At 42.8% G+C, this 12,117-nt stretch overlaps 1 protein-coding gene across 2 annotated transcripts in view; it reads left to right on the top strand.

Annotated features, from left to right (window-relative positions):
- The window catches only part of LOC124275543 (putative ferric-chelate reductase 1), a 54,610-nt gene that overhangs the window by 12,742 nt on the left and 29,751 nt on the right, over positions 1 to 12,117 (top strand). For both annotated transcript variants that reach the window (XM_046711125.1, XM_046711118.1), the window contains exons 5-11: positions 23 to 254; positions 2,719 to 2,895; positions 6,018 to 6,113; positions 6,780 to 6,933; positions 7,251 to 7,367; positions 10,110 to 10,225; positions 11,094 to 11,180. In XM_046711125.1, coding sequence (XP_046567081.1) covers positions 23 to 254; positions 2,719 to 2,895; positions 6,018 to 6,113; positions 6,780 to 6,933; positions 7,251 to 7,367; positions 10,110 to 10,225; positions 11,094 to 11,180 — 979 coding nt within the window. The remainder of the gene's footprint in view (positions 1 to 22; positions 255 to 2,718; positions 2,896 to 6,017; positions 6,114 to 6,779; positions 6,934 to 7,250; positions 7,368 to 10,109; positions 10,226 to 11,093; positions 11,181 to 12,117) is intronic.

Raw genomic sequence — 12,117 nt, forward strand, 5'->3', positions numbered from 1 at the left:
TACGTCAGTATTACCGTTTCAGGGCAAGCTTCGTGAAGGACTACAAGACGTTCTGGGTCCGGATCAACTCCGCAGTACTGATGGACCCCACGGCTGCCCCTCTCAGCGTTCCAGAGACGTCGCTTGAGTCCCCAATGATAGCGCCCTGTAGTACTTCTGATGGATCAACACCTGCTGATTCAACACAGTCCACATCTTCGGTGTCATCTCAGTCGGTGGTTACATCACCAGTAGTGCATACATCAGCACCTTCGGTAAGTCGTCATGTCAAATATTTCACACAAGGCAGGCTCTTCCCTTTCTCCCAGTTTTAACTTCCTTTATTGTGAGTGTTTATCTTCTCTGGCTTCTAGGTCTTCCATAACTCAAAGACATTTTGAAAATCAAGACCTTTCTGTTTGTTAAACACAGCGCTTTGAGATAAATTTTCACTCCTTCTTCGGGTGGACATGTCAATCGATCGATACTTTAACATACGCTTATGAGAGTCGTAATGCTACAATACATTTGTGTATCGGGGTGTTGTTCACCTATATATGCTTATCTCAATAGAAAACAAATAATCACACAAAACAGCAAAAGCCCCACATGTTGTGCCAGACAGAATGACGCAAACCCATATCCTGTTCAGTGGGCGGCGTGCCAATTTACACCACACAAACTCTAGATCTAAACTACCAATTGCCCGACTTCCACTTTTGTGGAAACCGCAGTGGCTGAGTGAGTTAGATGGGTGACTTTGTGTGCTGGCGATTAGGTGCCTGATTCTGAGAGTTCGGGTTCGAATCCAGGATGGGACTCAACCACTCTTCCATGTTTAGACTCCTGTGTTCCGTGTTGGATGGTCAAACTGGCCTCCTTTGTTCCGTGTTGGATCGTCCAATTGGTCACCCCTGTTCCGTATTGGATGGTCCAATTGGTCTCCTCTGTTCCGTGTTTGATCGTGCAGTTGGTCACCCCTGTTCCGTGATGGATCGTCCAATTGGTCACCCCTGTTCCGTGTTGGATGGTCAAATTGGTCTCCTCTGTTACGTGTTGGATCGTCCTATTGGTCACACCTGTTCCATGTTGGATCGTCCAATTGGTCACCCCTGTTCCGTGTTGGATGGTCAAATTGGTCTCCTCTGTTACGTGTTGGATCGTCCTATTGGTCACACCTGTTCCATGTTGGATCGTCCAATTGGTCACCTCTGTTCCGTGATGGATCGTCCAATTGGTCACCCCTGTTCCCTGTTGGATCATCCAATTGGTCTCCCTTGTTCCGTGTTGGATCGTCCAATTGGTCTCCTGTATTCCGTGATGGATCGTCCAATTGTTCACCCCTGTTCTCTTTTGGATCGTCGAATTGGTCTCCTCTGTTCCGTGTTGGATCGTCCAATTGGTCTCCTCTGTTCTGTGTTGGATCGTCCAATTGGTCTCCTCTGTTCCGTGATGGATCGTCCAATTGGTCTCCCCTGTTCCGTGATGGATCGTCCAATTGGTCTCCTCCGTTCCGTGATGGATCGTCCAATTGGTCACCCCTGTTCCCTGTTGGATCATCCAATTGGTCTCATCCGTTCCTAGTGGATCGTCCAATTGGTCACCCCTGTTCCGTGATGGATCGTCCAATTGGTCTCCTATATTCCGTGATGGATCGTCCAATTAGTCACCCCCGTTCAGTGTTGGATTGTCCAATTGGTCTCCTCTGTTCCGTGTTGGATCGTCCAATTGGTCACCCCTGTTCCGTATTGGATCGTCCAATTGGTCACCCCTGTTTCCTGATAGATCGTCCAATTGGTTACCCCTGTTCCGTGATGGATCGTCCAATTGGTCAGCCCTGTTCCTTGTTGGATCGTCCAATTGGTTACCCCTGTTCCGTGATGGATCGTCCAATTGGTCAGCCCTGTTCCTTGTTGGATCGTCCAATTGGTCACCCCTGTTCCGTGTTGGAACGTCCAATTGGTCTCCTGTATTCCGTGATGGATCGTCCAATTGGTCACCCCTGTTCCCTTTTGGATCGTCGAATTGGTCTCCTCTGTTCCGTGTTGGATCGTCCAATTGGTCTCCTCTGTTCCGTGTTGGATCGTCCAATTGGTCTCCTCTGTTCCGTGATGGATCGTCCAATTGGTCTCCTCTGTTCCGTGATGGATCGTCCAATTGGTCTCCCCTGTTCCGTGTTGGATCGTCCAATTGGTATCCTCTGTGTATCTTCGTTCTTTCCTCACCCCAAATGCTCCAGTAGAGCTTCATTCCATTCATCAGACTGAGATTGAATTGTATTTATTGAATTTCTGTTTGCCATCTTGACCTCTGATCAGCTTGTACTTTGCAAAAATACTGTGTGTTCTCGGGGCACAAAATAGACACAACGTAAATATACTTAATCAATATGCATTAATGTTTGCATAACCACTCTAGGTCGTGTTAATTGTCTCCAGGAATAATGTTGCATATGACCCATTTGCACACAAGCAGTACACGTACACGTACGTACACGTACTGACGAGTGTCAGCTTGTATGTGAATGAGGTATTAGTTACACACGTATATTTGGGCAGTAACATAACTAACTAGATATGTACCATGGGCCGATGGCCTACATGTACCCCTTGCAAATAAACAAACCAAACCAACTAGATGCTGCCTTGGTTCAACTGGTATGTTGTGTTTGATGTGATGTTGTAACGTCTTACAGTGCCGCTGTTTTTTCACGGAAATATGACATTGCTCTTTTTTCAGGGTATATCACGTGACCGCGAGTGTGGAGTACGGATGGGATGTTTTGACGACTGTGACAAGGGATGCACATTCTCAGTCACGTGGGTACCAGAAAACAGCAACATCCGGTTTCGTCTTAGGTCGCCTTCATCTGGAGACTCGTGGATGGCCATAGGATTCTCGAAAGACAAGAAAATGGTAAATAAATGTGTTACATGATGTTCCTATTATTGCAAATCGTGAATCAAGTAATCAGAACTGTCTCTAGGACACGTCCTATTATTGATCCGTTACTACAGTCTTTGTTGCTGGGGGCGATGTGGGTAGACCAGTGGTTAAAGCGTTCGCTCGTCTAGCTGAAGACGCGGGTTCGATTCCCCACATGGGTACAATGTGTGAAGCCCATTTCTGGTGTCCCCTGCCGTGATATTGCTGGAATATTGCTAAAAGCGGCGCAAAGCTAAAACTACCCATTGTATGCTGCTGATGTTAGGGTTAATTTGATAGAACGCTACGAGAATAAGTCACCGACCTTGGCTCTTCGCCTTCCAAAATCAGTTAATTTCAGTCCAATTTTTGACTCAGTTGTAGATGAACATTCACTTTCCATACCAGAGGTTTGATATTTGTGTACAGCTGCTATCCTTTGGGGAAGATACCAAGCATACCACGCCTACATCCACTCCAAATACCTGGTATTCTCACTAGTTTTGAGTGCTTCATGAACACAGGCTCGCTGACGCGGTTGATTCATGTCATCGGTTCCCAAGTTCATGCTGTTGATCACTGGATTGTCTTGTCCAGACTCGATTTTTTACAGACTGCCTCCATATAGCTGGAATGTTGCTGAGTGCGGCGTAAACCTAAACTCACTCGCTAACTTCATGAACACTTGATGCTGTTGGAGTTGTACAATGGACTCGGCTTTATGAATGTGGAAATGGTTTCTGTGCTTGTAAAGCAGCATGTCCAGCTAATGTCGTCACCTGCCAGGTTCATAAAAGGCCTATGTCAGGAGATTCATTTGCCTTCTGATTATACTTTAGAAACCGAAAAATGACTGAGACAGACTGAAAGTATTTTCGGTATACAGTGTTATAAACCTACTATAGTGAGTGAATATCTACTATACTGACGGGCAAAAGAAACTTTCTCCTCGTTCAATTTGATCTCACTTAAAAACAAGAAGAAGAAGTCGAAGTTTGAAATTTATAATTTGTGAAGCAATGACATAGGCACGTGCTAAGTACAAATGTTCGATTTTTGACAAGTCTGATAACTTATTGAACAGGTTATGGTCGACATGGGGTCAAACTAGAGAATTCACGATCAGTTGGTCCATTCGGGAAACACAGCAAAGCGTGAACAGAAGTCTCTTATAGCGAGTTTGTCCACCTCTGGATAGAATACATGCAAACACACGTCTTCTGACTGAAGTTATGAGGCGTCTGATGACGTCAGCTGGGATTCGCCTCCATCCTTCGACAAGGGCTTGAGTCATTTGCTGTACTGTAACTATTGAATTCTGTCTCCGTTGAATAACTCTATCAAGGTGGTCCCATACGTGCTCGATTGGCGACATGTCAGGAGAGCGTGCAGGTCATGGCAGGACGTTGACGTTGTTGGCGTGAGAGAAGTTCTGTACAACTCGAGCGACCATGTCTGTCTGTCAGCAGCGTTCCTCGGTGCGGTCGGTAAGCCCTGATACCATAGGCCCTTAGTCTCCTTGACACTATCCTTCGACTCACTGGGTGACCGAGTGTTGTTGACGCTGATGACGTTACCGTCAGGAAGTGGTTTCTAAGGTGTAACGTCCTCAGGTGGCGGTCTTCCTGCGCAGTTGTCACCCGGGGTCTGCCTGTCTGGGGCCTGTCTGAGGCCTGACCAGTCTGTTGCTAACGCCGACGAAGGTTCCAGACGGTCACGACGGAGCAATTGAAGGTTCTTGCAACGTGACCCGTTGTAGCGCCCATCTGCAGCATTCCGATGGCCCTCTCTCGCTCTGCTGAAGTTAACCTCGGCATTGTAAAGTGGTTTTCTGCTGAAGTACGATCTGCTCTGTGCTGTGAGGTGGTTTTATACCATGCATGCACGTGCATTTTGCCCTTACTTGCAACACACGTGCATTTTGCTGTTTTCGATGCAAAGTTGTTAAGAGGTGCGTTTGAGCGCTGATGTTGGTCAGAATCGAGCCCTTGTTGTTGGCAATAACCATGGGGCAATTTGCGTTTGATTATATTTTCTTATGTTAATATTATGACATTTTTTGCAAGGGAAAGTTTCTTAAATATGTGGTATAAACATAGTATTACATCTCCAAATGTGTCATAACTATACCAGCAAATGTTAGCATCAGCCCTATTACATCTGCAGGCAGTCACTGTCGACGTTTTCAGTGTAATATGAAGTGTCTGTATATGCCTCACGTGACTCATTCAGGATATGTCAGGTTGATCACAAGGTTAAGCGATGCGTGCCTCCCAGCAAAGAGACGATAACCTTAGATTAACATCGCGGCTGCTGTGTGTTTATTTACGGATTTCAACATCAGAAAATTCGGTTCACACCCATAACCCCTACACTCTCGTTTCACCTACACCCCCAGTTCACCTACCCTTAATCAATGCATGTTTTCTCAGTACCCTACACTTTGCTTTCGTTCTACCCTACTCACAAATTGACCCAATTAACAAACGAGCTTGGCCCATTTCTGAAGAAACTTGGGGCTTGATATAGACAATGAGCATAAGCATTGATTTCTGAGTAATACAATTGATTTTGTGAATGTGTTTTGCGTTGTCTATTTAAACAATTACAAGGACTGTCAGTTTCTCGCTTACTTATATTAGTTTGTAGTCTATTTAAGATGTATATTGCATTTCAAAGCACATTTTCGACATGGCATTTTTAAGAAAGGTCGAATATGTATTATCACAGAGGGGTGAAAAACAAGCATTATTAGATGGGTATCGCTACAGTTTAAATAGGTGGGGGAGTTCATTTTCACCCGTTTTCATGAGGGTTTCAATGATCATTTAATAAACTTGCACCACCCCCACGGGTGCCAAACACAGAGGTTTAAAGGTAGATAAGGGTTAGATCAGGGTCCCGCCCAATAAGACGAGCACACTATCGGACATGCATGGTACAGTATGTTAGTTTACAATTATGGTACTGCGATGGCAGGTATGTGTTGACGCAGTCAACCTGCGGTTTGCCTGACCTAGGTGTAACATTCTGCAACACGACACAGCATGGGATGCGACAAGAAACAACACTCACTAATCCTTGTTTATGCTTAGATTTCACCAATATTTCAGGGCGATGACAGCGTCAGTGAATGTGTCGTGTATGGTGGCGATGTCGGGGTGTTCGAGTCGTACAACACAGGAATAGTCAACCAACGGCTGGCTCAAGTATGTTTAATATATGTCACCACATGTTGTAGGAGAGTGAGTGAGTGAGTTTAGTTTTACGCCGCTTTTAGCAATATTCCAGCAATATCAGGGCGCCGACTTGTAGGAGAGGTAAAGTCATTTAGTGTTTCACTCTAGAATGGCCAATCTCAACTAAAGTAGAATCAGAGAAAGTAATCTTCAGCGATGAAGTTTGTTTAAGTGGATGATGATCATCATCAGATATTCAGTGATTCATCATATATTTTCCTGACCCGTGAAGATCCGGGGTGGAATAGGTCTTCAGCAACCCATGCTTGCCACAAAAGGCGACTATGCTTGTCGTACGAGGCGACTAACGAGATCGTGTGGTCAGGCTCGCTGACTTGGTTGACACATGTGATCGGTTCCCAATTGCGCAGATCGATGCTCATGCTGTTGATCACTGGAATGTCTGGTCCAGACTCGATTATTTACAGAACGCCGCCATATAGCTGGAATATTGCAGAGTGCGGCGTAAAACTAAGCTCACTCACTCACTCATATAATTTCCTCCAATATTTTGCATATACCCCCATGGGATGTTGTAAGCGGATAGTCAAGGCTGACTTATCTCTGCAGTTCTAGATTTATGGAAATATTATATATAATTATATCCTTAGGTGTAATGTTTCTTATGTAACTCAGCCAAAACTGGGACTAAGCGACCCCAGGGGCTCAGTCAACGACGGCATTTTCGACTGCAGCTTTTTGAGACAGACTGATGGCTACGGTGATGTGAAGCTGTTCAATCTAACGCAGGACTGGCATCTCATGTTTGCTCGGGGCAAAGCTACAGTCGGTAATAAGCCTTTCATTTCATCACAATGCGCCTTCTACCGCCACGTACATCGTGGAATGACATGTGTAGTGAGGAGTGATATGATTATTCAACATTAGGAACGGAAACAAGAACCATATCAAATATTGGTGAATATTCTTAACTGCTATGTCCAGTCCAATCTTCCGTGTCATTTAAGTGGGGACATGATAGTGTACGTCGTATGATCACTTCATAGCCACGTGATATCTTGTCATCATTTCTTTTTCAAATATTTCAACGGAATAAGTCCGTTAAGAATTCCTGCTTACAAATAATATTTCGTAAGAACAAATAAGGTTTCAGAAAAAAGCCCCATGTTCCCACGCCGGCAGTGACGTCATCGCTGGTTGACCTCCAGGCGACCGACAGCGCCGGTACTACACAACTGATATACCCACTGGTTCAAGTCCATGGTAAGAACGAAATACTACACTCTCTGGTTCCAGTTTATGGTAAGAACGAAACACTACACTCTCTGGATCAAGTCCATGGTAAGAACGAAAAACTACGCTCTCTGGTTCCAGTTTATGGTAAGAACGAAACACTACACTCTGGTTCAAGTCCATGGTAAGAACGAAACACTACACTCTCTGGTTCAAGTTCATGGTAAGAACGAAACACTACACTCTCTGGTTCAAGTTCATGGTAAGAACGAAACACTACACACTCTGGTTCAAGTTCATGGTAAGAACGAAACACTGCACTCTCTGGTTCAAGTTCATGGTAAGAACGACACACACTACTCTCTCGTTCATGTCCATGGTAAGAACGAAACACTGCGCTCTCTGGTTCAAGTCCATGGTAAGAACGAAACACTGCACTCTCTGGTTCAAGTCCATGGTAAGAACGAAACACTACACCCTCTGGTTCAAGTCCATGGTAAGAACGAAACACTACACTCTCTGGTTCAAGTTCATGGTAAGAACGAAACACTACACTCCTTGGTTAAAGTCCATGGTAAGAACGAAACACTGCACTCTCTGGTTCAAGTTCATGGTAAGAACGAAACACTACACTCCTTGGTTAAAGTCCATGGTAAGAACGAAACACTACACTCTCTGGTTCAAGTTCATGGTAAGAACTAAACACTACACTCTCTGGTTCAAGTTCATGGTAAGAACGAAACACTACACTCTCTGGTTCAAGTCCATGGTAAGAACGAAATACTACACTCTCTGGTTCAAGTTCATGGTAAGAACGTAACACTACACTCTCTGGTTGAAGTCCATGGTAAGAACGACACACTACACTCTCTGGTTCAAGTTCATGGTAAGAACGAAACACTACACTCTCTGGTTCAAGTCCATGGTAAGAACGACACACTACACTCTCTGGTTCAAGTCCATGGTAAGAACGACACACTACACTCTCTGGTTCAAGTCCATGGTAAGAACGACACACTACACTCTCTGGTTCAGGTCCATGGTAAGAACGAAACACTACACTCTCTGGTTCAAGTCCATGGTAAGAACGAAACACTACACTCTCTGGTTCAAGTTCATGGTAAGAACGAAACACTACACTCTCTGGTTCAAGTCCATGGTAAGAACAAAATACTACCCTCTCTGGTTCAGGTTCATGGTAAGAACGAAACACTACACTCTCTGGTTCAAGTCCATGGTAAGAACGACACACTACACTCTCTGGTTCAAGTCCATGGTAAGAACGAAACACTCTCTGGTTCAAGTCCATGGTAAGAACGAAACACTCTCTGGTTCAAGTCCATGGTAAGAACGAAACACTCTCTGGTTCAAGTTCATGGTAAGAACGAAACACGGCACTCTCTGGTTCAAGTTCATGGAAAGAACGAAACACTACACTCTCTAGTTCAAGTTCATGGTAAGAACGAAACACTCTCTGGTTCAAGTCCATGGTAAGAACGAAACACTGCACTCTCTGGTTCAAGTCCGTGGTAAGAACGAAACACGGCACTCTCTAGTTCAAGTTCATGGTAAGAACGAAACACTCTCTAGTTCAAGTCCATGGTAAGAACGAAACACTGCACTCTCTGGTTCAAGTTCATGGTAAGAACGAAACACGGCACTCTCTGGTTCAAGTTCATGGTAATAACGAAACACTACACTCTCTAGTTCAAGTTCATGGTAAGAACGAAACACTCTCTGGTTCAAGTCCATGGTAAGAACGAAACACTCTCTGGTTCAAGTCCATGGTAAGAACGAAACACTCTCTGGTTCAAGTCCATGGTAAGAACGAAACACTCCCTGGTTCAAGTCCATGGTGCCCACTTGATACGTAGATAGATGCAGGTTGTTTACATTGTGATCTTTCCACATCCATAAGAAATATCTGTTAGGGACAGAGTCGATGTACAATTCCGGCTATATCATTAGCATGTGTTTATGGATCATTGTTAAAATAGAGATGATACAAGTAATTCGCTAAAAGGTGAGCGTATCCTGCCCCATCGGTGGCACTGGATCATTGTTAAAATAGAGATGATACAAGTAGTTTGCTAAAAGGTGAGCGTATCCTGCCCCACCGGTGGCACTGTGTCATAAACATTTGCAGTTGTTTACTGAAAACGTCGGGAACGTATGATACAAGACACAATAGGGAATTGCATCACACATAACTTTTGTCACTGATGCGTCAAATGTTAAAATGTCCTCCACATGTCAACCGTGACAGTTTTGAAAGCTCAGGCCTATAACGCTGTAACCTTGATCGAACAACTTCTGATCAATAATCATATGGCGCTCCTTGAAATTTTGGTAGAAATAAACATGCTCGATTGTACCTCAAACGCTGTGCAATGTAAACACCAAAGCCTTCAACTGTTGGAATATTGCTCAACATGATGGGAAAGTTGAATGTCGGAAAGTTGAAATAATCCCTTTTGTCATACCAGGGAGACTATATATGTGGATTATCCCTGGTCATACAGACAAATATGTGGAGGGCAATGTTTACATTTCGTGGTTATGTTTTTTGTTTTGTTTTGCCTTTACAGCCTGACTTAAGATAACAGAATGCATATTTCAGTAGTGTTTACTGTCTGCCGTTGCTCCAAGCAGGCCGACAGCCGGGTTCTGGCTATCGGGACAACAGGGCGGCAATATAGGGTTCAAAAGCATATGACTTGGTGGAAACAAAATCCTCAGCTATTGGTTTCAGTGACCTCTAATGTGTTTCAGGTTGTCTAATGTCAATAGCATGGCTCATGTTTGCCAGTATAGGACTTGTCATAGCCAGGTACTTCAAACCCATGTGGCCAGACAAGGACATCCGGGGCCTGAAAGTATGGTTCCAGGTAAGGGTGATACACGCGTATATGTGATATACTGTGTGTGATGTACTGTGTGTGATGTACTGTGTGTAATATCATGAGTGTGATGTTCTGTGTAATATACTGTGTGTGATGTACTGTGTGAGATATACTGTGTCATATACTGTGTTTGATTACTGTGTGAGACATCCAGTGTGTGACATATTGTGTAATGTACTGTGTGACATACTGTGTGAGATATACTGCGTGTGATGTACTGTGTGTGACATACTGTGTATTATACACTGTGTGTGCTATACTGCATGTGTGTACTGTGTGGTATACTGTATTTGATGTACTGTGTGAAATATACTGTATGAGATGTAATGTGTGGGATATACCGATATGTGTGATATACTGTGTTTGATATACTGATTCTGATGTATTGTGTGTGATATACTGTGTGTGATATACTGTGAGTGATATACTGGTAGGGATGATATTTGTACAGTAATACTCAGCTGAGGTCTCGTTCTAGGTAGGGATAATGTACGGAGAGAATGCTGGCACAATCTGGGTTTATACTCATGTTTAATACCATGCATGGATTATGACTGTAGCCTGAATGGTCCTTGAGTTGGGTCGGTTTGAACAAATAACGTATTGCATATTGAGAAACAAACAGAAATTGCAAACTCTAAAATTATATTCTGTAATGAATGGATGATCCGACTGATTTGTTTTGAGAAAATTAGATTTATAGATAACAGACGTGCCCTGACATTATTGAGTTTGGCGTCGACTAAAATATCTTTAGAGATTCCCTACACTGACTACATTTGTTTAATCTGACCGTATAATCGTGTGGCTGTACCATTGGTACTACCCATATCTTTCGGGTGTCTCTTTTCAGATACATCGCATGTGTATGGGGCTGACATTTGTTGCAACAATTGCTGCGTTTATCATCATCTTCATAGAGGCACAAGGTTACAGCCACGTAAGGTTGTCTCCCTTTCTAGTAAAGCAGGCATGTCCCACTAGGGGCATTGCTAATCCCGTTATCCACACAACAGGTATACAATGGAATAACACGTGGCACATAATTAGATAATAAGTGGCACATGGCTACTGAATCTAAGTAATGGACATGGGACAAGATCTGTACGTAATCGACAGGCTACTAGAGGTTTTAGACAAGTTATTAAATCAATAAGTAATAGACAGGTTACTAGATATTTTAGTTATTAAATCAATAAGTAATAGACAGGTTACTAGAGGTTTTAGTTATTAAATCAATAAGTAATAGACAGGTAACAAGAGGTTTTAGTTATTAAATCAATAAGTAATAGACAGGTTACAAGAGGTTTTAGTTATTAAATCAATAAGTAATAGACAGGTTACAAGAGGTTTTAGTTATTAAATCAATAAGTAATAGACAGGTTACTAGAGGTTTTAGTTATTAAATCAATAAGTAATAGACAGGTTACTAGAGGTTTTAGTTATTAAATCAATAAGTAATAGACAGGTTACCAGAGGTTTTAGTTATTAAATCAATAAGTAATAGACAGGTTACTAGAGGTGTTAATTTTTAAATCAATAAGTAATAGACAGGTTACTAGAGATTTTAGTTATTAAATCAATAAGTAATAGACAGGTTACTCGAGGTTTTAGTTATTAAATCAATAAGTAATAGACAGGTTACAAGAGGTTTTAGTTATTAAATCAATAAGTAATAGACAGGTTACAAGAGGTTTTAGTTATTAAATCAATAAGTAATAGACAGGTTACAAGAGGTTTTAGTTATTAAATCAATAAGTAATAGACAGGTTACTAGAGGTTTTAGTTATTAAATCAATAAGTAATAGACAGGTTACCAGAGGTTTTAGTTATTAAATCAATAAGTAATAGACAGGTTACCAGAGGTTTTAGTTATT

The sequence above is a fragment of the Haliotis rubra genome, unplaced genomic scaffold (genome assembly GCF_003918875.1).
Source record: "Haliotis rubra isolate DU_JTF1 unplaced genomic scaffold, ASM391887v1 Scf1049, whole genome shotgun sequence".
NCBI lineage: Eukaryota > Metazoa > Mollusca > Gastropoda > Lepetellida > Haliotidae > Haliotis > Haliotis rubra.